The sequence below is a fragment of the Schistocerca cancellata genome, chromosome 4 (assembly GCF_023864275.1).
Source record: "Schistocerca cancellata isolate TAMUIC-IGC-003103 chromosome 4, iqSchCanc2.1, whole genome shotgun sequence".
Taxonomy (NCBI): Eukaryota; Metazoa; Arthropoda; class Insecta; order Orthoptera; family Acrididae; genus Schistocerca; species Schistocerca cancellata.
Window position 1 is genome coordinate 683,145,534 of NC_064629.1, and position 25,908 is coordinate 683,171,441.

Consider the following 25,908-nt stretch of genomic DNA (forward strand, 5'->3'; position numbering starts at 1 on the left):
AATCTATTGGTTATGAACTGCAGATTGAAACTGAAGAAACTGCAAAAAGGTGGGAATTTAAGGAGATGGGACCTGGATAAACTGAAAGAACCAGAGGTTGTAGAGAGTTTCAGGGAGAGCATTAGGGAACAATTGACAGGAATGGGGGAAAGAAATACAGTAGAAGAAGAATGGGTAGCTCTGAGGGATGAAGTGGTGAAGGCAGCAGACGATCAAGTAGGTAAAAAGACGCGGGCTAATAGAAATCCTTGGGTAACAGAAGAAATATTGAATTTAATTGATGAAAGGAGAAAATATAAAAATGCAGTAAGTGAAGCAGGCAAAAAGGAATATAAACGTCTCAAAAATGAAATCGACAGGAAGTGCAAAATGGCTAAGCAGGGATGGCTAGAGGACAAATGTAAGGATGTAGAGGCTTGTCTCACTAGGGGTAAGATAGATACTGCCTACAGGAAAATTAAAGAGACCTTTGGAGAAAAGAGAGCCACCTGTATGAATATCAAGAGCTCAGATGGCAACCCAGTTCTAAGCAAAGAAGGGAAAGCAGAAAGGTGGAAGGAGTATATAGAGGGTTTATACAAGGGTGATGTACTTGAGGACAATATTATGGAAATGGAAGAGGATGTAGATGAAGATGAAATGGGAGATAAGATACTGCGTGAAGAGTTTGACAGAGCACTGAAAGACCTGAGTCAAAACAAGGCCCCGGGAGTAGACAACATTCCATTAGAACTACTGATGGCCTCAGGAGAGCCAGTCCTGACAAAACTCTACCATCTGGTGAGCAAGATGTATGAGACAGGCGAAATACCCTCAGACTTTAAGAAGAATATAATAATTCCAATCCCAAAGAAAGCAGGTGTTGACAGATGTGAAAGTTACCGAACTATCAGTTTAATAAGTCACAGCTGCAAAATACTAACGCGAATTCTTTACAGACGAATGGAAAAACTGGTAGAAGCCGACCTCGGGGAAGATCAGTTTGGATTCCGTAGAAATGTTGGAACACGTGAGGCAATACTGACCTTACGACTTATCTTGGAAGAAAGATTAAGAAAAGGCAAACCTACGTTTCTAGCATTTGTAGACTTAGAGAAAGCTTTTGACAATGTTGACTGGAATACTCTCTTTCAAATTCTGAAGGTGGCAGGAGTAAAATACAGGGAGCGAAAGGCTATTTACAATTTGTACAGAAACCAGATGGCAGTTATAAGAGTCGAGGGGCATGAAAGGGAAGCAGTGGTTGGGAAAGGAGTGAGACAGGGTTGTAGCCTCTCCCCGATGTTATTCAATCTGTATATTGAGCAAGCAGTAAAGGAAACAAAAGAAAAATTCGGAGTAGGTATTAAAATTCATGGAGAAGAAGTAAAAACTTTGAGGTTCGCCGATGACATTGTAATTCTGTCAGAGACAGCAAAGGACTTGGAAAAGCAGTTGAACGGAATGGACAGTGTCTTGAAAGGAGGATATAAGATGAACATCAACAAAAGCAAAACAAGGATAATGGAATGTAGTCAAATTAAGTCGGGTGATGCTGAGGGAATTAGATTAGGAAATGAGACACTTAAAGTAGTAAAGGAGTTTTGCTATTTAGGGAGTAAAATAACCGATGATGGTCGAAGTAGAGAGGATATAAAATGTAGACTGGCAATGGCAAGGAAAGCGTTTCTCAAGAAGAGAAATTTGTTAACATCGAATATAGATTTAGGTGTCAGGAAGTCGTTTCTGAAAGTATTTGTATGGAGTGTAGCCATGTATGGAAGTGAGACATGGACGATAACTAGTTTGGACAAGAAGAGAATAGAAGCTTTCGAAATGTGGTGCTACAGAAGAATGCTGAAGATAAGGTGGGTAGATCACGTAACTAATGAGGAGGTATTGAATAGGATTGGGGAGAAGAGAAGTTTGTGGCACAACTTGACTAGAAGAAGGGATCGGTTGGTAGGACATGTTCTGAGGCATCGAGGGATCACAAATTTAGCATTGGAGGGCAGCGTGGAGGGTAAAAATCGTAGAGGGAGACCAAGAGATCAATACACTAAGCAGATTCAGAAGGATGTAGGTTGCAGTAGGTACTGGGAGATGAAGAAGCTTGCACAGGATAGAGTAGCATGGAGAGCTGCATCAAACCAGTCTCAGGACTGAAGACCACATCATCATCATCATCACTCACTAGTTGTCCAGGATTATTTGTTGCTAAAAGGTCAAGTATGCTTTCACAACCATCTATGCTTCGAGTGGGCTCATGAACTAATTGTTCAAACTAATTTTCTGAGAAAGCATTTAGTACAATTTTGGATGATGTTTTATGCCTGCTGCTGGCTTTAAATGTATAATTTTTCCAGCATATCGAGGGTAGATTGAAGTCACTACCGACTATAACTGTATGAGCGGGGTACTTATTTGAAATGAGACTCAAGTTTTCTTTGAACTGTTCAGCAACTATATCTTCTGAGTCGGGTCGGTAAAACAATCCAATTAATAGTTTAGTCCAATTGTCAGGTACAACCTCTACCCATACTACTTCACACGAACTGTCTACTTTAATTTCGCTACAGAGCAAACTACCTCTGACAGCAGTAAATACTCCACCACCAACTGTATTTAATCCATCCTTTCTGAACACTGTTAGATTGTTTGAAAAAATTTCAGCTGAACTTATTTCCAGCTGTAGCCAGCTCTCTGTACCTACAACTATTTGAGCTTCAGTGCTTTCTATCAGGGCTTGGAGCTCTGGTTCTTTCCCAGCACAGCTACGACAACTTACAACTACAATACCAATCGTTTCTACAACTACCTTACTGTGTTTTACCTGTCCACTTTTAGATGGATGCCCCTTCTGTGGTTCCCTGAGATCCTATAACCAAAAAAACTGCCCAGTCCCCTCCACACAGCCCCCAATACCTGTGTAGCTGCCTCCTGTGTGTAGTGGACTACTGATCTATTAAGCTGAACCCGGAAACCCACCACCCGATGGTGCAACTCAAGAATCTGCAGCCTACACGGTCACAGAACTGCCTGAGCCTCTGATTCAGACCCTCCACTCAGCTCTGCACCAAAGGGGCAGAGTCGATTCTATTAACGATGCTGCAGATGGTGGGCTATGCCTTAATCTCGGAAGCAAGACTGGCAGTCTTTACCATTTCTGCTAGCCGCTCAAAACCAGACAGAATCTGTTCCAATCCAAAGCAACATACGTCATTGGTACCAACATGAGCCACCACCTGCAGCTGGCTGCACCCTGTACTCTTCATGGAATCCGGAAGCACCCTTTCCACATCCGGAATGACTCCCCCCCAGAATGCACTCAGAGTGCACACTGGCTTCCTTCCCCTCCTTGGCAGCCATGTTCCTAAGGAGCCCCATTATGCGCCTAACATTGGAGCTCCCAACTACTAGCAAACCCACCCTCTGTGAATGCCCAGACCTTGTGGGCCGAGAAGCCTTCTCTGGAACAGCGTGGACGACTGCATCTGGCTCAGAGACATCTTCAGCCACAGATAATGCCCGATCCTTTTTGTCAAACGAACTGGGGAGGCCCTACAATCGGCCCCTTTGAAAGTTTTTCGCTGCCTGCCAGACTTTGGAATGATCTCCCACTTGACCACGTGTGAGGGGTCAACCTCAGTGCAGGCAGTACTTGGGCAGGCACAGCAGTGGACTAATCGGAGGACATGTGGGACATGCTCAACATTCCTTGCATCCCTACATTTGATCCCCCACAGTGACGCCCCTTGGCAGCAGCCTCAAGCTGTGTGACAGAAGCCAACACAGAGTGGAGCTGTGAGCAAAGGGTCAACAACTCAGCTCGCATCTGTACACAACAATCACAGTTCCTATCCATTACTGCAGTCGCTCCTGTTTGAAGCTCGTAAATATATGCAACAAACGAACACTGTACTCGCCTTATTAGCAGCAGGAAATCGAAGTGCTCTCTCACTGATGGTCTAACCAACATTGTATTGGTCTTTGGCACCTATCTTGACCATGAGTTGCATGTGTCTTGAAAAGTGGACTTGGCCAACTTAGACTTATGGCACTGCCATCAAACAAAAACTCAGCGTCCACCAACACAGATCCAACCAACACCTCCACCAAGTGAAATGCCCTGCAGAAGAACAGATGTCCAGAGAAATGAGGATAAAACACTAGTCTGTTTTCATTATGGATATCAAGGACACATTTTGCACTGCTGCAGAGAAAGAAGATCAGTATTCAATGACTATTACACCACAAGATGTCAACCATCACAACAGTTTTATTCATGCCAGTCAATTGCAGATGATTATAGCTGACCCGTGTGCTGAAACTCATAATTGTATCCTGGATGAAGTCACTCCTCAGCATGCCGTAGCTGGCTGCTTCATTGTACAGAGGTACCAGCTGCTCACCCAGCCACAAAATTCAGGAATACTAGGTGAAGCAACCATCTATGGAGGTGAGACCACCACAGATGAAAATCCTCTGTGAATGACAGTTACCAAGATGACAGGAAATATCTTCAACAACCAACCAGTCCAGGCATTAGTCAACTCAGGGGCTTCTTTTTTTGTAATTTTGAATGCTTATTATCACCAGCTAAATAAGACAACATTCTGTAAAACGCAGTCAACAATACAACAAGAATCAGCATAATTTTTCGAGGAACTCCTCGACAGAATAGAAGTAGTGACCAATGAGAAAACTCTTCAGTTTTGATTTGAAAGCGCATGGATTACTGCTAAGATTTTTAAATTCGAGTGGTAGCTTATTGAAAATTGATGCAGTAGCATACTGCACACCTTTCTGCACAAGAGTTAAGGAAGTCCGATCCAAACACAGGTTTGATTTCCTGTCGAGTATTAACTGAGTGAAAGCTTCTTATTCTTGGGAATAATCTAATATTGTTAACAAGAAATGACAGTAAGGAATATATATATTGCAAGGCCAATGTCAAAATACCCAGACTTATGAACAGGGGTCGGCAAGAGGCTCGCGAACTTACACCAGTTATTGTCCTAGCCACCCGTGTCTGAGCCAAAATATCCTTTTAGAGTGGGAAGGGTTACCCCAAAATATAATACCATAAAATATAAGCAAATGAAAATAAGCAAAGTAGACTAATTTTTGTGTCGAACGATTACTCACTTCAGATACCATTTGAGTAGTAAAAATGATAGCATTAAGTCTTTGAACAAGAACCTGAATGTGGGCTTTCCATGACAGTTTACTATCTATCTGAACACCTACAAATTTGAACTGTTCAGTTCCACTTATCATATGCCCATTCTGTGAAATTAAAACATCAGGTTTTGTTGATCTGTGTTTTAGAAACTGTAAAAGCTGAGTCTTCCTGTGATTTAGCGTTAGTTTCTTTTTTACAAGCCATGAACTTAGGCCATGAACTGTGCTATTAGAAACAGAGCGAATGTTGCACACGACATCCTTTACTACCAAGCTAGTGTCATCAGCAAACATAAATATTTTAGAGGTACCCGTAATACTAGAGGGCATATCTTTTATATAAATAATGAACAAGAGTGGCCCAACACTGATCCCTGGGGCACCTCCCCACTTGGCTGTACCCCACTCAGACCCCACATCACAGTCATTTTCAACATTGTGAATACTGACCTTTTGCTGTCTGTTGCTAAAGTAAGAGATGAACCAATTGTGAGCTACTCCCAATATTCGATAATGGTCCAACTTCTGGAGAAATATTTTGTGATCAACACAATGAAATACCTTAGTTAAATCAAAAAATATGCATAGTGTTCAAAACCTTTTGTTTAACCTATCCAGTACATCACAGAGAAAAGAGAATACAGCATTTTCAGTTGTTAAACAATTTCTAAAGCTGAACTGTACATTTGATAGCAAATGGTGTGATACAAAATGATCAATTATCCTTACATACACAGCCTTTTCAATAACTTTAGCAAACACTGATGGCATAGTAATAGGTCTAAAATTGCCTACATTATCCCTTTCTCCCTTTTTATAAAGTGGCTTTACTACCAAGTACTTTAATAGTTCAGGAAACTGAACATTTCTAAAGGAAAAATTACAAATATGGCTAAATATAGGGCTAATATGTGCAGCACAGTACTTTAATATTCTGCTGGGCACTCCATCATATCCATGAGAGTCCTTAGTCTTCAGTGATTTAATTATTGACTCAATCTCCCCCTTGTCTGTATCGCAGATGAGTATTTCAGACATCAATCTTGGAAAGGCATTTGGCAAGAGAGTTATATGATTCCCTGTAGAAACTAATTTTTTGTTTAATTCACCAGCAATCCTCAGAAAAGATTGTTAAATATTGTACATATATCTGATTTATCAGTAACAGAAATATTTTTACTATGAGCACTCCATCTGCAGGCCGCAAGCGGTCCATCGGGACCATCCAACTGCCGTGTCATACTCAGCTGAGGATGCATTTAAAGTACTACGATCAGGTCTAACACTCGCTTCGCTGGTTAAGAATCATGTCAAGTCGCCATTGTGTAGCCCCAACCATGTTCAACCCCCATTGGGAGGAATTGTATCTGTTTACAGAAAAAGAGGGTGTTGCAAAATGTTTAGTATGTCACAAAATGCTGAATTCTTTCAGGAAATTTAAATTGCAGCGACATTATATGTTGTACCACACGAAAGACTACGGAAGTGGATAGTGTGATGGACCAGATCATGCACAGGAAGTTATTAAACTTAAAAGGAAGCTATCCGAAAAAGATCTGGACGACGAAGAAAAATCAACTGAGGCAGCTCTCAGAGTGAGTTACAAAATTGCTTTGCTTTTAGCAAAATCCCTGCGCCACTTCACTGATAGCGATTTAATAAAAGAATGAATGGTAGTTAAAGTGGAACATTTGTGTCCATCTCAAGTTGAACAGTTTCGGATTGTGCCATTATCTAACATGACCATTATGCGTCGCATACAGGACATGGCAGACGACCTCCAGAGCCAGCTTGCAAATATCTGTAAAGATTTTATGGCGTATTCTCTAGCTCTGGACAAAAGCGTTGATATCACTGGAACACCACAGCTTGGCATATTTATTAGAGGTGTTAATAGAGATCTTCAGGTGAGAAAGGAGCTCCTCGATGTAGTAGCCATGAAGAACACTACAACCGGAGGTGATATTTTAAGTAGTGTTGAAGAAAGTGTTGAAAATATAGGATTGTCATGGAATTCTTTAGTTTCAGTGTCTACAGACGGTGCACCAGGGATGACAGGGAAAAAATCAGGTTTCGTTGCACTGTTGAAGAAGAAAATGCAAAAAACTGACCGTGCCAAATGAAGAAAGGGGCGTTCACTGTGTGATCCACCAGGAAAACTTATGTGCAAAGAGTATCACTCTAAAAAATGTGATGAGTGTTGTTTTTCGTACAGCCAATTATATAAGGAAGCATGGGCTACAACACAGGCAATTTAAAAGCTTTCTTGAGGATGTAGAAAGCCTGCCTTATTACAGCGAGGTCCACTGGCTTAGTCGTGGCGAATTATTAAATTGATTGCTTTGCCTATTAGATGAGATAAATATGTTCATGGAAATAAATAACATGTGTGTTCCTGAATTGAAAGAACCTTCATGGAAATGTGATCTCGCGTTCTTAGCAGATTTAACTAGCCATCTGAATGCTTTAAACATTTCCCTACAAGGTAAAGATCTGCTAATTACTCATTTCATAGATCGAATATGAGCTTTTAAAATGAAAGTGAAACTTTGGGTGAGTCAGCTGGAAACAGGAAATCTAGCTCATTTTCCTAAATTATCATCCATGCAAGATGTTCACAAAGACTGTGAATGTTATTCACATAGTTTAGTTGCCCTTAAGGAAGAATTTGATCAACGCTTTCAAGATCTGACAGCACTAGACAGTGATTTTTATCTGTTCTCCTCTCCATATTCAGCGAATATTGAAGAGATTCGTCCTGAGCTGCAACTAGAAATTATTGACCTGCAGTGTGACAGAGAATACAGAGACAACTTTCAGAACAAGAAAAACATTTTGGAATTCTACAAACACTTCCCACAGGATAAATTTCCTCGTTTGCACAAACTGGCGGCTACAATAATATCAATGTTGGGTTCCACATATGTTTGTGAACAACTGTTCTCTGCAATGAAATGTAACAAAACGTGCCTGAGAAACACATTATCTGATCGAAATTTAAACTGCAAGCTGAGCCATTCCAATACTAAATAGCATTGCCGTTGAATAGAGGGAAGACTGCTGAAAAACCATAGAAGCCTTGAAGAATGGAGAACTGATCAAAAGAGAATTACAGTTAATAAACAAAACATTGTATTAGAGAAACTGTTATCTGATTGGGTGGAAATGGTTGGTTGCCATCCCAGCTCATCTGCAGCCAGCCATCCTAAAGTATTTCCATGACTCTCCAACATCAGGTCACCTGGGATTTGTGAAAACTCCAGACCAAATTAGACAGAGGTACCACTGGCCAGGTCTCTGGCACTCTATTAGACACTATATGAGCAACATTAAGGAATGCCAATGACACAAGGGAGTTCTGCAATTACCTTCAGGGCATCTGGTACCAATCCCACATGCAACTGTGCCATTCCGCTGAATTGGATTCAACTTCTTGAGGAGGTTCCTGAAGTCAACAAATGGGAATCGATGAATAATAGTCTCCCCTGACAAGCTCACCCTCTATGCATGCTGTCACCAATGCTGTGCTGACTACCAAAGCTCCAGAAATTGTGAAGTTTCTTGAAGAAAGCATCATTTTGAAGCATGGAGCACCCCATTTGTTGATCTCTAACCATGGAAAAGTTTTTCAGCCAAGACTGGTAACAGACATAATTTCATATTGCAATATCATCCACAGAATAAAAACTGCCTACCATCCACAGATGGGGAATGGCCCCACAGAACACTTTAATAAAACATTGCCAGATATGCTCTTGATGTACAATAACGTTAAACAGTGAGGTTGGGATACAATACTACCCATCATGACATCTGTATATAACACAGTGAAGCAAGACACTATAGGCTTCACACTGTTCATTATGCTTCAGGGTTAGGAGGCCAAAATGACAATGGATACATGATTCCCGTTTCAAACCATGTGATACTCAGGATGGCTATGTGAAACACCTCTTCACCAGGACTGAAGAAGCAAGGCAGCTGGCTTGCATACTGATCTTGGATGCCCAGGAGAAAGTCTGAGAGTGCTGTAACACCAGGTGTCAGCCAATAAGGTACAGACCAGGAGATATGGTATGGGTTCTTACACCAGTGCAGAAAGTGGGACTATCAAAAAATCACTAAAAAGCACAACCAGAACTGGAGGCTCTCCCATCATCACTATACAAGGGACCATTACAAGATCTAGATCCAGGGTTCTGTAATCAGCTCTAATGACAACTCCTCAAAGAGCAGGTCACTATTTCTGCAGGAGAGGAACCAATGCCGCAAGCTGTGGCATATGCAGTATAGCATAGTGGTTAGCATTCTGGTTGGCATGCTGTGGGTTGCCTGTTCAAACCTGGCCACCAGCATTTATTTGCTATCTAGTATTTATCAGTTATGGAAGGGTCGTGACAATCTTATGTTTGTATATTCTGGAATACTATTAGATATTTGTATAAAAAGCTGCTCTCTCCCTGCAGAAGGTCATTTCTGTTCTGGCTGTACTTGACGTCAGTTCTAAGTCTTGTACTTCATTGAGGAGCCTCCCTCCAGATTTGGACTTGATTGTGGTTTTGATATGACAATATCATTTAAACAAACGTGTCTTGGTAGTGCACACATTGTCTGTATTGAACAGTTGGTAGGTGCAATTTTGGATGCCAAAATGAGTAAATAGTCACTGAATTTCAAGCACATAATTTCAATGTCATGACACTTCTACTACCCTTCAGTTCAGTTCCATTTGCATCACTATTTTATGACATTAAAAGTAATGAGCTTATAACTCTTGACTACAGTTTGTAATTGAAGGAATTTTAGTGGCTTAATATGCTTAACATGGAGAAATTTTGATTTTCAGGTATGTTGTATTATTACCCCTCTCATGAAAAAATCCAAGTTATAGACTTTCTCCCCTGTGTGTGTTATCCACCACCTTGAAAAAACACAAAGATTTGGCACTTTTTTCAGTGTTTTCTCAGTAACTGGTTTCCAGTGGTTTTACACAAAAGTGCCATTACCAGTTTTAAAAAGCATTAAATTTTCTATATGTTTCATACATAACATGTTGGGAAATTCAGAACAACAACTGAGATACAATGCTGTGAAAATCTCCAAAAATGCCAAGAAATTGCAAAAAGTTAGATATGTCAGTGGTTTTCTCTTAATAACATTTTTAGTGCAGTTTTGTGAATAGTGCATAATGACCAGTGTTACAGAGTATTTAATGTCCTTCAAGATTAATACAAAATATTTGTAACCACCCCCTACACACAATGAGAAATGTTGCATTAACAATTTTAGTGAAAGTGGATCAAAAATACCATCCTCAGTCAAAATAGTATTCCTGAATGTAATATCATCTTTAAGCCATTATAGGTATACAATATATATGCATAGTTCAAGAGTGTCATGTAATTTCTGGGGAATATATATTTTTAAAAAAGAAATACAGAAATTTTGGACAGTTCATTTCTTCAACCAATAGGCAGTGGACCACCTAACTCATCTTCTTCATGTTGCATTCAGCCTCTGCTGCATTACCACATGATTTGCATCCACAATGAACACATACAGTGGATCATTGAAGTCCTGCTTTTTTGCAGTTGCATTTGTTGACACAAGTCTTTTTGCACTGGCATGAGATCATGATCAGCAATGCCTGTGAAGCTGGTTCTTCAGTCATTGGTACTGTAGTCACATCACCAATGTCCTTCTTCCTGACCCACTTCGCATGTCTTTTTCATACTCTATCCACATTTGAACATGCAGATAAGTTCTACATGCACAGTATTGAACTGCATCCCGTGTTGGAGGTAGGCATGCCAGATCAAATTTGGTGTTTGTAGCAAAAACTTTAGGAAAGTGAAGAGATCACAAATCATCTATGGAACTGTTTGAGACACATCCACATAAAGTGCCACAAGGAAATTTTCAGTTGCTTCCACAAGCTTCTCTCTCTCTCTCTCTCTCTCTCTTTCTTTTACAACACATTGAACATTTTAGTCTATGATCACAGAGGTGTTTCAAGTAACAGACATGGTCCCTCCCAATGCATAAATGTACCTTTTACATTCCACAAATTAATGTTGAAGTCAGCATTATCAAACAAAGTGGTATCACAGATTCCACATTCTGAATGAAGTCAAGTGAAGATTTATACACAATATTGTCATAAACTTCAGTACAAATGCCTTCTATAATGATACCAGCTGCAACCTTGAGGACACAAAAATGGTCTTCCTCCAAGTTACTTCTCCTTTTGATGTACCAGATATCACTGCATATTTTTGAAGCAGTCTTTCTTTTAAACATGAAAGTGGTGTCTGGTAATATGAGTCAGTAAACAATACCTCATACCCATTATTTTTTTAAATCTTGATTTTACAATTCTAATGTCCATATGAAACTCTCCTTCAGTCTGGTAAACCAACTTCTCAAATTGAAACTGGCACACTTCAGATTTCTCTTCCAAACCCAGTAGGTACTCAACTGCACAATTTTTTGTAGCACAATAAATGGTGTGCTCCATCAGCTGTTATTAAGTCAGTTCCCTCACATAAAGTGGATGTGCACTGAAGTATTTCATGTAGTCCAATTGTGTACTGACAATATTCAGAATAAATTATTTCATGGACAGTTTTCCACACAAAAACACTCAATCACGTCAGCCCAGAGGGGTTTTCCTCTGTTTCTCCTCAAATTCCATAGGTAATTCATTGCCACAGAGGAAGCAATGGTCTTTGAAATTGAAGACATATTCATTCAGTGTCCTAAGAGACAGTCCAGGTGTGCACCAGGAAGCCCCTCTTTGGAGGTATGCTGCTATCAGCTTGTCACAATTATATCTCATCCGGCATGAAGAATGACTCTAGATTTTGTTCATGCTATTTACAAAATCAGAATGTGCTGTACATTTGTGCTTTGCACTCGACTCATGTAGTCTGTTTACAAGTCTCTCTTGCACTAACAACATTTCATCTTCACTCAGACTTTCAACATGGATGAAGCACATAACCAAATGTAAATCTGAATCTGACATTGCAAATGAACAAGCACATACTACAATACATCAAGAACTTCCACACACAGCAGTTCAATAGTAACTGACAGAAACTTTGCAAAACTCCAAGAGCTGTCAAGGGGGATGGGGGAATACTGGAGAGGGGAGGGAGTGAAGGAGGAAGAGAAAGCCATGTCAACAATGTGTCAGCAATGAAAATGCAATAAGATCTATTTCCAACTGTGATTCATTGAAACACAAGTAAATGTTAACGTGTTGACAATTTGTGTTTTTGTTTTTCAAAAATATGTATTCCCCATAAATTACATAAATCTCATGAACTACATGTATATATCATATACATAATGGCTTTTAGATGATATTACAATTAAGACTACTATTTTTGACTGAGGATGGTATTTTCAGTCTCAAGTCCACTTTCTCAGCATGTATAGGGGGTAATTCCAAATATTTTTTATGAATCTTTAAGGAAATTAAATCCTCTACAACAATGTATTGCGCACAAAACTGCACTAAAAAAGGTTATTACGGCAAAAACTACTAAAATATATAACTCTTTGCAGTCTCTTGACTTTTTGGAGATTTTCACAGCCTCATATCTCAGCAGCTGTTCCGAGTTTTCCAACATGTTATGTACAAAACTTTAAAACTGATAGTGGTATATTTTTGCCTAAAATCACTGGAAGCTAGTTACTGAGGAATAGCTGAAAAAAGTGACATTTCTTGGTAGTTTTTCCAAGATGGCAGACAATCCACAAAAGGGGGGGGAGGGGGGGATCTAAAATTTAGATTTTTTACAAGAGGGTTAATACATACAACTTACCTAAGGATCAAAATTACTCCACCTTTTGCAAATCCAAAATGTTATCTCTACTGGGTTATAATGTATTTAAGTCTCTACAAAATACAAATAAGAAACAATGCACAAAAATGCCTCAGTGCATATTAAAAATGTAGTATGCTCAAGTTAATCAAGACATTAAAGGCAAAAATTACATACCATTAATTTGTAGACAAATAACTGAATTGTTGAATACACAGCCACTTTATTCTTTTGATCTTACTAGAATCACACTGTGTTCTAACTGCCCATTACCACTGAGTTATATACATTTAAACTTCAGATAATGGAAAAATACATTTTTTCCCTTTTTTTCAATGGCTTAAAGCCAAAACCATGACAGAAATATAAAATAAAGAAGTTGTACTGTCAAATGGCAGAAATATCATTCAAACTCCAAACACCAATAAGATAATTTTACTTGTTTATGAGGACGTAATGAAGTACGATAAAAACTATACAAATTGAAGGTTTATATGCAAAGAATGTAACTGTTTTCAGTTTTCAATTTGTTAATGTGTGTTTAAAATACTGACAGTGATGTTAAATCACTAAATAAATTTTTTGTATGAAACTGATATGTAACAGCATTGTGTTTGTTCATTTATTGCCATTTAATATAATGCTGAGAGATATAAAGACATGAGTGGCAAAGAAGAGCACTATAACATTGTAGGTATCTGATGACATTATTTAAGAAAAAATGTCAGTAACCTTAAAATATATTTTCAATAATTTTTTTAAACATTTTCAGAGTGTTCAGTAATGAAGTTGAACTAATACATTCCATCAAATTGTTCATTGAAAGATCAGTGCTGCAAGCTATAAACTCCTTGACACTTCTGGTTGTTAACATTGGCAACGTAGACAGTGAAATTTGTAAATTATGTCATAAGTGGTCTGTTTACAACAACTACAGGCAGGAACAATAAAGGAGACAATTTTATGGCTAAAGCAACTTGTAAATTAGTTTTGGTTTGTTACTGAACCTATTTCTGTGAAATTCCATTTTCACAGAATATATCTTTTAGGTGTACATTTATTTTAAATTTATTTCTTTTTATAGCAATGCTCCATTCACTTCCTTCAGTTATGCAGTTGTTTGGTTAGTTATTTAGTTAGTTAGTTAGTCAGTCATTTAGTTAGTTACTTTCAGGTTTCATGGATCATTTGCTTGATAAACAGTAATGATGTGGAATGTTTCATTTTACATTCACATTCCAAATTAATTGGTAAATATGGCTTCATGCTGAATATTTATGTTATAGTTTTTAGAAAAACATTTAATTTTGAGAAATAGCTGATACAGGTAACTTACATGGAAGACTTTCTCAGCCCACTGTTTGGTTTCATGATCACAGTGCTCTCCTGCGACAAACAACGTTCTCAACCTAGAACAAAGTCAATGTGCTTATCGAACTGAACCTTTCAAGGTAAGCAATTTTGATATTAATAGATAAAAATGTTCTTAACTGCTATTCAATCTGTGATAATATTAATGAATTTATAGTATACTAATCGCTTACAATAGCTGTCATATTCATTCACATCACTTCTAAACTGAAGCTAAAAGTGAATATTAATATGTTGATGGAGTTGGAGGAGTGTCCACTTACCACTCAATAAAACAGAAAACAATACGGGGAACAGGCAAGATGGTAATGTATACAGGTGCGAAAAGGATAATTATAATGCTCCAAATTCTAGATCAGTATACAGGGTGTTACAAAATGTTACTGACAAACTTTGAGGGATTGTAGAGGGTGTCTTGGAGAACAAATTGAGGATGGAATCCATATCTAGAAGTGCCGTCCAATGACACTACTCATAATTGAAGTTATAGGCGCTGGTGCCTGTCATTAGGCCATTCCTTTGGAAGCAAATGTAACTTTGCATGCTGACAGACCAAGAGCAGAACATCTCACAATGTTGTTTGTTATTCAGTGATTGTGACTCAGTGCCACAACCACCAGTGGAGAAAAGGGAACTAGCTGCTACATAGACAAGCCTTGTCTCCTATGAATGTATGTATGCAATTGTCTGTTGCCTTGGTGGATGATAGTTTCAGAAACAGGTTTCCATCCACACAGTTTATTTTTCTCATGGACTCCTCTAAACTCTCCTACGTTTTTCAGTATACAGGAAAACATAAACTACAGTTGCAAACCATTGCCTGAAACCTGCAATCACTAAGACAACAGAGCATACCGTTCATAGTAGACAAGGCCTGGCTATGCACCAACTAGCTCCATCTTCTCCACTGGCGATCACAGTGTTCAGTCATTATCACTGAATGACATTCAACACTGCGAGACATGCCACCTACATTCCGTCAGTATACAAAGTCATGTTTACTGAAAAAGGGGTGCCCCAGGGCAGGTGCAGGCTCTTGTAACTTTGATACTCTGTAGGGTCTTTGGGTGATGTTTCCAGTCTTGGATTCCTATCTTCAGTTTTTCATCAAGAGTCCATCTTCAGCTCCTTGAGGTGCATTAGTGTCATTTTGTAAGAATCTGTAGATACAAGTTATAAGTAAGGGCATATACAGTCACCCCAGAAGCTGGATCAGCAGAGATAAGATTTAAAGGTACTTTGTGCCCCCACTAATTCCAGATTTGAAATAACTGCTTTTCATCACCTAGCCATGCACATTTCCTTTTTGTCCTATTCTCTATCTCCATCATGATGAAAGACATTTAGAAAATTAAAAAAGCTGGAGAGGCAGCCACATTTTTAATTAAAGTATGTTTCAGTCCTGCATGAGTTGTCTCTAAGTTCAATTTTTTCATTTGTGACATGTATTACTAATAAGCAGTGAAACTTATCACATATAGTGGACACGATGGAATTTCCTTAATTTCTAGAGGGCAGTTTAACAAAAATAAATGCAGACACTTTTCTTGATTCATATTACAATCTTTTGAAGAGCCTACATGCCATATACTGAAAGAAATAAAGTTGTGTTGAGAAGCACAGGAGATGCAATATATAATGTTAAAAATCTCAGATCTATGAACTTTGGCCACTTGCAACTCAAACTGAAAGCAGTCAATTGTGCTTGTGTATATTATGTATTTACACTATAAAAGCACATGTTGATGTATGCTTCATGTTTTGACATAAATTTTCTAGAGTGGCAATCAAATGCTATATGTCCATTCTAAAACTATATTTTTCAAGTTTTTGGGAAATGTTTCATGGGAAGCTTTTTATCACAAGGAACATTGGAGGTATGGTGATGCTGTGTCCAATGATTTGTTCTGAACATTTTTTAATGTTAAATCTTTCCATTTACTGCAATGAACATTAACAGTCCTGAAGGCCAAATTCAACCTCTAGAGTGACCATCCCTCTATAAATGATATCATCATCTCCAGAAAATCTTAGATCCTGATGAAACTGGTAACTAAGTTATGTATACAAATAGAGAATATATTTCTTTATGTAATGCCTGACATTACATTTGTTTCAGATGATGATTCCTCACCTAGAATCACACAACCTGTTGTTGTTACGTTGGTAATACAGCACCACATTTCATCCTTGCTATAACAGTCTCCAAAATGGTGGGCTACCTTTGTTTTGTTGTTGTTCCTTTCTCTTCCTGTGTATGTCACGTAATGCTGATGTGTGAATACAAGTACATTATGAATGGTTGTAATTGTTATTTATCTATGGTTTCTTAAACATCAGTGCATTCTAACCGGTTATGGGTCCAAAGCAGTAAATCTGTGCAGTGAAGGATGTGTCACGCTGTTAGGAGTATATTAGGGGTCATCAAAAACTTTCCATTTGAAAGCCGTAGAGTCCAGAATCAGTATGCTAATCAGGCAAAATTGCTGTGAGCATTGAGGCCATCATCTCACTGACACACCAGGTAGAAGATACCCATTTGGTAAAACACTCTGTTCTGCTGTGTGAATAAGTCTCTAACTGCCTGCTGCACATCTTCATCTGACAGGAATCATTGAACCTTCAAGGCCTTCCTTAAGGGACCAAAGGCATGATAATCACATGAGAAGGAATCAGGATTATTGGATGGGTGCTTGAGTGTCTCCCGTTTGAGTTGGTGTAGCTTCTGCACTACAGTGTTTGTGATAAAAGTGCATGTGTTATCATAAGCTGAGTGGTCAGTGTGACAGGCTGTCAGTCCTAAGGGCCCGGGTTCAATTCCCAGCTGGGTCGGATATTTTCTCTGCTCAGGGATGTCTACTGAGTGATGTGTTGTCCTAATCATCACCATTTCATCCCCATCGATGCGCAAGTCACCGAAGTGGTGTCAAATTGAAAGACTTGCACCAGGAAAGCGATCTACCTGATGGGAGGCCCTCGTCACACGACATTATTATTAGTGCTTATAGATTCACATAGAAGTCACACTACATTTCATATGCACTGTAGCAATACCCTCAAATGGTTAGGTCCCTTTATTGTTTGAAAAACTTGTTGTGGTTTAGTGTTTTGTCAAAATCATAAGCATTTGAACTCTCTTTTTGGAAGAAACCAATTAAGTGATTTAATACCCATGAATTCAGGGTTTCCAAAAAATATTGAAATTAAAGTTTGACAAAAACCACTACTAATGTGGTAGATAAACTAAAGATTAAAGATGATTACACATGAAAGTTTAAGATGAAACTATTTACAATCCATGAAATATGCCATGGGTGCTAGTCCTGCAAAAAATGCAGAGAAGGATATAGATGCTTGGACATTTATTCTTTTGTATGTAGATAAATATCTTCAGGCACACGAGGAAAACGCAACAAAGGCAAAGGAAGCTTGGGATACCCCAGAAAATCTTTTTGCTGGTAAGACTAAAACTAGGTGGATGAATCTTTTGTATGCTCTGTTGGACACCACATTACCCAAATTTGAAGGAAATGTTCAGAATTCTGTAACTCATACCCTGGATGTAGCCAGCAAAGTGTAGAGCATGGGTGTACTAGTTGATGGTAGACTAACTGCACTCTTTATGCTGAGAGGTTTACCAAAAGTTTGCATGCTTTTACAGATGGGTATAGAGACCAGTAGGACTACAATGAGTGAAAATTCATCATCAGAAAACGTCAAATAAAGTTTGCTAAATGGAAATATGGAAGCATGCTTCAAGCTAGACAAAGATGGTGGTGACAATGCTTTACAGCAAAGCATGGTAAGAAATCACAGCAGAGGTTTTACAAAGATAAACAAAAAAAGGAGAAAACAAAATGTTTGTTTTCATGGAACTATGGTCACTTCAAGTCTGACTGTCCCCAGAGGCAAGAATCATCAAAGAAGGATTTGAATTGAGAAGACAAGTCACTGTTTTAGTGGTAAGTCAGATTTTAACCAGAATGAATGGATAATTTATTTCAGAGAACCATCCCACATGACTTCAAGAAAAGAGTGGGTGCTTTCAAAATTTTGTACAAGAAAATTTCAAACAAAAAATTGTAAGGTGTGCTAATGTTGGATTAATTGACCAGGTAAATCCACCGGTTAGTCCCTCAGCCATTAGGGGTAAAACCCAATGGGACTCTGGGCAAGTAAGGCTAGCAACCTGCTTCCCTGGTACTTTAAATATGATGCTGGCAACAATCAGAGCAAAATGCCTCGGACCTTTGGAGGTGACGGAGTCCCACTTCTAACTGACAAACCAGGGACTCCTAAGATACGACTTGGCAAACAAATGGTAATGAGATGGGGAGCTACTAATATCAATGGGGGCTACTCTGGGAAGAAGGTAGAGCTGGCAGAGGCTGCAAGTAAGATGGGGCTGGACATTTTAGCTGTTAGTGACATTCGGGTAAGGGGTGAGAAAGAAGAGGAAGTGGGAGAATACAAGGTCTACCTGTCAGGAGTCAAAGCAGGAATAGCACAATGGGGTGTAGGGCTTTACATCAGGAAAGAAATGGAAACAGCGTAGTTGCAATAAGGTATGTAAACGAACGACTGATGTGGATAGATTTGACAGTGTCTAGCAAGAAAATTAGGATTGTGTCAGTATATTCGCATTGTGAAGGGACAGATCAAGATAAGATGGATAGTTTTTATGAGGCACTCAGTGATGTAGTTGTTAGAGCAAAGGACAAGGACAGTGTTCTGCTCATGGGTGATTTTAACGCCAGGATTGGAAATCGAACAGAAGGGTATGAAAAGGTTATGGGTAAATTTGGAGAGGATATGGAGGCCAACAGGAACGGGAAACAACACTTGGATTTCTGTGCCAGTATGGGCTTAGTAATCACAAACTCCTTTTTTAAACATAAGAACATTCACCGGTATACTTGGGAAGGCAGGGGAACCAGATCTGTCATTGACTATATAATAACAGATCAGGAATTCAGGAAGGCTGTGAGGGACACACGTGTATTCAGGGGATTCTTTGATGACACTGATCATTATTTAATCTGCAGTGAAATTCGGATTGTGAGGCTGAAAGTGCAGGAGGTCAGGTCTGTATGTAGGAGGATAAGAGTGGAGAAACTGCAGGATAAGGAAATCAGGCACAAGTACATAACAGCGATCTCAGAAAGGTACCAGTTAGTTGAATGTAGTCAATTACAGTCATTGGAAAAGGAATGGACAAGGTACAGGGACACAGTACTAAAAGTGGCTAAAGAATGTCTTGGAACAGTAGTGTGTAAAAGTAGGATGAAGCAAACAGCTTGGTGGAATGATACAGTCAAGGCAGCCTGTAAAAGGAAAAAGAAGGCGTATCAAAAATGGCTACATACCAGAACCCAGGTAGACAGAGAAAATTATGTTGAAGAAAGAAACAAAGCCAAACAGATAATTGCAGCATCCAAGAAGAAATTGTGGGAAGACTTTGGAAACAGGTTGGAGACTATGGGTCAAGCTGCTGGAAAACCATTCTGGAGTGTAATTAGCAGTCTTCGAAAGGGAGGTAAGAAGGAAATGAAAACAGATAATTGCAGCATCCAAGAAGAAATCGTGGGAAGACTTTGGAAACAGGTTGGAGACTATGGGTCAAGCTGCTGGAAAACCATTCTGGAGTGTAATTAGCAGTCTTCGAAAGGGAGGTAAGAAGGAAATGACAAGTATTTTGGACAGGTCAGGAAAACTGCTGGTGAATCCTGTGGATGCCTTGGGCAGATGGAGGGAATATTTTGAAGAGTTGCTGAATGTAGGTGAAAATGCAATCAGTAATGTTTCAGATTTTGAGGTAGAATGGGATAGGAATGATGATGGAAATAGGATCACATTTGAGGAAGTGGAAAAAATGGTCAATAGATTGCAGTGCAATAAAGCGGCTCGGGTGGATGAAATTAAGTCGGAACTCATCAAATACAGTGGAATGTCAGGTCTTAAATGGCTACACAGGATAATTGAAATGGCCTGGGAGTCGGGACAGGTTCCATCAGACTGGACAAAGGCAGTAATCACACCAATCTTTAAATATGGAAACATAAAAGATTGTAACAACTACAGAGGTATCTCTTTAATCAGCATTGTGGGTAAAATCTTCTCAGGTATTGTTGAAAGGAAAGTGCGAGTATTAGTTGAGGACCAATTGGATGAAAATCAGTGTGGGTTTAGGCCTCTTAGAGGTTGTCAGGACCAGATCTTTAGCTTACGGCAAATAATGGAGAAGTGTTATGAGTGGAACAGGGAATTGTATCTATGCTTTATAGATCTATAAAAGGCATATGACTGGGTTCCTAGGAGGAAGTTATTGTCTGTTCTACAAGATTATGGAATAGGAGGCAAACTTTTGCAAGCAATTAAAGGTCTTTACATGGATAGTCAGGTAGCAGTTAGAGTTGACAGTAAATTGAGTTCATGGTTCAGAGTACTTTCAGGGGTAAGACAAGGCTGCAACCTGTCTCCACTGTTGTTCATATTATTTATGGATCATATGTTGAAAACAATAGACTGGCTGGGTGAGATTAAGATATGTGAACACAAAATAAGCAGTCTTGCACATGCGGATGACTTAGTTGTGATGGCAGATTCGATTGAAAGTTTGCAAAGTAATATTTCAGAGCTAGATCAGAAATGTAAGGACTATGGTATGAAGATTAGCATCTCCAAAACGAAAGTAATGTCAGTGGGAAAGAAATATAAACGGATTTGAGTGCCAAATAGGAGGAACAAAGTTAGAACAGGTGGACGGTTTCAAGTACTTAGGATGCATATTCTCACAGGATGGCAACATAGTGAAAGAACTGGAAGCGAGGTGTAGCAAAGCTAATGCAGTGAGCGCTCAGCTACGATCTACTCTCTTCTGCAAGAAGGAAGTCAGTACCAAGACTAAGTTATTTGTGCACCGTTCAATCTTTCGACCAACTTTGTTGTATGGGAGCGAAAGCTGGGTGGACTCAGGTTACCTTATCAACAAGGTTGAGGTTACGGATATGAAAGTAGCTAGGATGATTGCAGGTACTAGTAGATGGGAACAATGGCAGGAGGGTGTCCACAATGAGGAAATCAAAGAAAAACTGGGGATGAACTCTATAGATGTAGCAGTCAGGGCGAACAGGCTTAGAAGGTGGGGTCATGTTACACGCATGGGAGAAGCAAGGTTACCCAAGAGACTCATGGATTCAGCAGTAGAGGGTAGGAGGAGTCGGGGCAGACCGAGGAGAAGGTACCTGGATTCGGTTAAGAATGATTTTGAAGTAATAGGTTTAACATCAGCAGAGGCACCAATGTTAGCACTGAATAGGGGATCATGGAGGAACTGTATAAGGGGGGCTATGCTCCAGACTGAACGCTGAAAGGCATAATCAGTATTAAATGATGATGATGATGATGATGATGATGATGATGATGATGATGGTATATCTTCCATCAAAAATGGTTTGCTTTCTTAGCCACTAAGTTGTTGTCAGTCTGTGCTTTGGTTTCTGATAAATATGGATGTACAATGTTCTAAAAGGGGTGAGATATTTTGTTCTGGATTGGAGTCAAATAGCATTTATAAACTAGTAAATGCTGAAATTGTGTCAGTCAAGTACACTCTAGCTGTCAGTAAAATTATAACACACTGGAAATTCCTGGATGGAACAATACGTAAAATAAAGGGTAGGCAACCACTCACCTATAATGGTCTGTTGTGTGGTGCATAGATACACATGACAGAAATAGTGTTCACACTAGCATTTAAGCTCTTACTCTTCTTCTCATGAAAGTACACACAGTTACACACACAAACACCCAAATGTTCACTACCATGGCCACAGTGAGACTGATTATTGACTATTGACTATTGACTTAAAATTTGCTATCTGAATGTTCAAGGACTAATAGATAAAGAATTTATTGTAAACAGTTTTGGACTAGATAACAAATTTGATATTTTCTGTCTGAGTGAACATTGGGTTACTGAGAGTGTACTTCCAGTTGTCAAACTAGATAACTATAGTGTAGCAAATAGTTACTGTAGAAAACTGCATATAAGAGGTGGTGTGGCAATATATATTAATCAGTCATTCAGCTGCTCCTTTTTTAAGTTGGACCTAGATTATTTATGTGAGGAACAGAACTTTGAAGCCACTGGTATAGTTATGGACAGTCTTAAGTTAGTAATAGTATCCCTTTACAGGTCACCTAAGGGTATCATCAATGTATTTCTGGAAAAATTGGACATGCTGTTAGATGTACTAAGAGGGACCAGATGGTTGTATTATGACATAGTAATTGGTGGAGATCTGAATGCAGATTTTGATATAACAACGCATAAACGTACTGTGACTGAGTTGAAAAACCTTCTAAGACAGTGCAATTTGCACTCAATCAATAACAGGCCCACAAGAGATAAAGCATGTCTTGACAATATTTTTGTCAACTTTAAAACAACAGAAGAAACATGTGCTGTTACAGCGTTTCCATTTTCAGACCATGACTCTGTATCTTTAAACTATACAAGTAGGTTCTGTATTGATAATAGTAATATTCCTAAGCCTGTCCCAAAAGTTATAATCACCAGGCCTGTCACAGATGACAAAATTGTTCAGCTCTGTAAGTCCCTTGCTGAGAGAGACTGGTTCAACCAATGTCATGGTGACACAAGTTATAGTCTTAGTGCTGAGTTTTCAGGGAAACTATTATTTGAGAGATTTTTAAAACATTTCTGACACAATTTAATGACAACATCCCCATAAAGAAATGCAAATTAACTGACAAAGGCTTAACAAACAGGGCTACAAACAGACAAAATTCATGGTTCACTAAACAATTATCAAATATGAAAAACCAAGTTATGGTGTTGCACAACATATGTAACAATCAGAAAACAGAACATGCCAGATTAGCCTATACAAAATGCAGGAATGAGTATAAAAAAGCCATCGTGGAAGCCAAAAAAGCACATAATTTCAATACCATTGATAATTCCACAAATAAGTGCAAAGCTGCATGGAAATTAATAAATGGTGCTGCTAAAGATGTGAGAAGCAAAAAAATTAATATAAGTCCCCAAAAATTCAATGATTTCTTTATTAAATCTGTTGAAAATGTAGGAAATACTATAATCAAACCTGATATCAGTTCATCAGAGTTACTTTCTAAAAATGTTTGCAGAATACCAACAGACACAGGTACGTTTATGTTCTCCGAGGTCTCACCTAGTCATGTCCTAAGCATTGTAAAACGGATGAAATCTTCAGACAGTGTAGATATTTATGACATATCCTGTAATTTACTAAAGAAAGTAATAGACTATATTGTGTACCCCTTAACATTCTGTATAAATAAATGCATATCTGAAGGATATTTTCCCGAAGAACTCAAAGTGGCTAGGGTAATTCCAATATATAAAAAGGGAGATATGGACTCACCTTCCAGTTACAGACCAATCTCCATAGTCCCAGCTTTTTCTAAAATACTGGAATGTGTAATTTACCAACAGCTATCTGTCTATTTTGAAAAATTAGGAATAATTAGTGAATCTCAGTATGGTTTTAGGAAAAAGTTGTCTACTGTGGATGCTATAGACTTTGTAGTCAAATACTTACATCAAGTGTTTGAGGATAAGGGCTATGCTCAACTCACATTTTGTGATCTAAGCAAAGCTTTTGACTGTGTAAAGCATAAGCCACTCCTAGAAAAACTGGAATTCTATGGCATTAGACACAACAGCCTTAAATTAATGAAATCATATCTCCAGAATCGTAAGCAAGTTGTTTGTGTAGGGAGAGAAATGTCGAGTATAGAGCAAGTCAAGGTAGGTGTTCCGCAGGGATCTGTGCTGGGCCCCTTTTTGTTCCTGATAATGATAAATGATCTGCCGTCATTTATCAAGTCCACCACTGTGTTGTATGCAGATGATACAACATTTCTTCATGCTAGTGAGGATTTCAATAGCCTTAAAACTTGTGCAGAAAAGACAATTGACCAAGCATCCTATTGGTTCAAGGCAAATGGATTCCTGTTGAATGAAAACAAAACACAGCAGATGGTCTGTAGTCTTAGAGACAAGCTTCTGTCAGATGATCCAAGTTATGTCAAATTTTTGGGGGTATACATTGATGATAAATTATCTTGGGGTCAACATGTACAATATATTAGTGGTAAATTGTCAAGAGTTATTTACCTGTTAAGGCGACTTATGGATTGTGTTCCTGAAAAATATGTTAGAACATCCTATTTTTCATTCTTTCAAAGTATAATAACATATGGAATTATTTTGTGGGGGAACTCTAGCTGTGTACATGACATATTAATACTGCAAAAAAAAGCTATTAGGATAATTACTGGTTCTGCATATAAGGCACACTGTAAACCATTGTTCTGTGAACAGAAAATCATGACTGTTATAAACTTGTACATATACTATGTTCTAATTTATACGAAGAAGAAATTACCAGAAACAAAAACCAGAGAAAATGTACACAACCACAATACAAGAAGGAATAGGTGCCTCTATATTCCTTACCACAGATTGTCAAAGTCACTCAACAGCTACGAAATCATGGGGTACAAATTATTTAATAATCTTCCTCAATCTGTTCAAGAATTACCTGAACAATTATTCAAACAAACAATTCATGACTGGCTAGTCCTCCACCCATTCTATGACATAAGAGAATTTATCAACTGTAATATAATACTATAATGTTAACAAGAAACCTGTTGTTTCTTTCAAACTATTAATTGTATTTTAGTATGTATATGACGTTGTCTATTGCTGTAATGGCCGAATGACAATAAAATTATTATTATTATTATTATTATTATTATTATTATTATTATCAGTTATTGAGAGCAGTTGTCTGGGAAGATGAAGGTGGAAAGTGGATAGAGAAGGACACACAAGGCAAGGAGAGGCTAATGGGATAGAGTGAGGCAGATCTTTTGACAGATGCCTCAGTGGCTGGACATCAAGATGAGAGGAGTCCAGAGGGTAGAGCATATAAGAGATATACAGAGAGTAAGAGGGTTGGGGTGAGGGAAGGGGGTAAAGAAGAGGAAGATGGAGACAAAAAGCTTGACAGGGAGGGGAGTGAGAAAGAGGAATGAGTGGAAAAGAAAGGGGGGGGGGGTAGAAAGAGAGAGAGAGAGAGAGAGAGAGAGAGAGAGAGAGAGAGAGAGATAATGCCCCCGCATGGGGGAGAAGAAAGAGGGGTGAGAGGTGGCAGAAACAAGTAGGTGATCTGCATGAGGAAGGAGCAGTGTGGAAAGAAGGAAGAAGTGTAAAGGTAAGGGGGGGCAGTGAGACACAGGTAGCAGAGGTTTTCCAGAGGGATTGTGAGAGTGCAAGGATATGCTGGAGAGACAGTGTCCGCCAGTGTAGAACAGAGAAACTTGTACTGCAAGGAAATATTCAAATGGCTGATTTGTGGAAGCAATTTGTGGTTCTGTGTGCAGATTGTTCAGCAACTGGATGGTCAAGTCTGTGGTTTGCCACAGTTCAGTGGTGTCCATTCATGCAAGCAGACATTTGGTTACT

At 38.8% G+C, this 25,908-nt stretch overlaps 1 protein-coding gene across 2 annotated transcripts in view; it reads right to left on the reverse strand.

Moving 5' to 3' along the window:
* The window catches only part of LOC126184836 (acyl-CoA synthetase short-chain family member 3, mitochondrial), a 518,174-nt gene that overhangs the window by 78,239 nt on the left and 414,027 nt on the right, over positions 1–25,908 (reverse strand). For both annotated transcript variants that reach the window (XM_049927427.1, XM_049927426.1), the window contains exon 9: positions 14,332–14,404. In XM_049927427.1, coding sequence (XP_049783384.1) covers positions 14,332–14,404 — 73 coding nt within the window. The remainder of the gene's footprint in view (positions 1–14,331; positions 14,405–25,908) is intronic.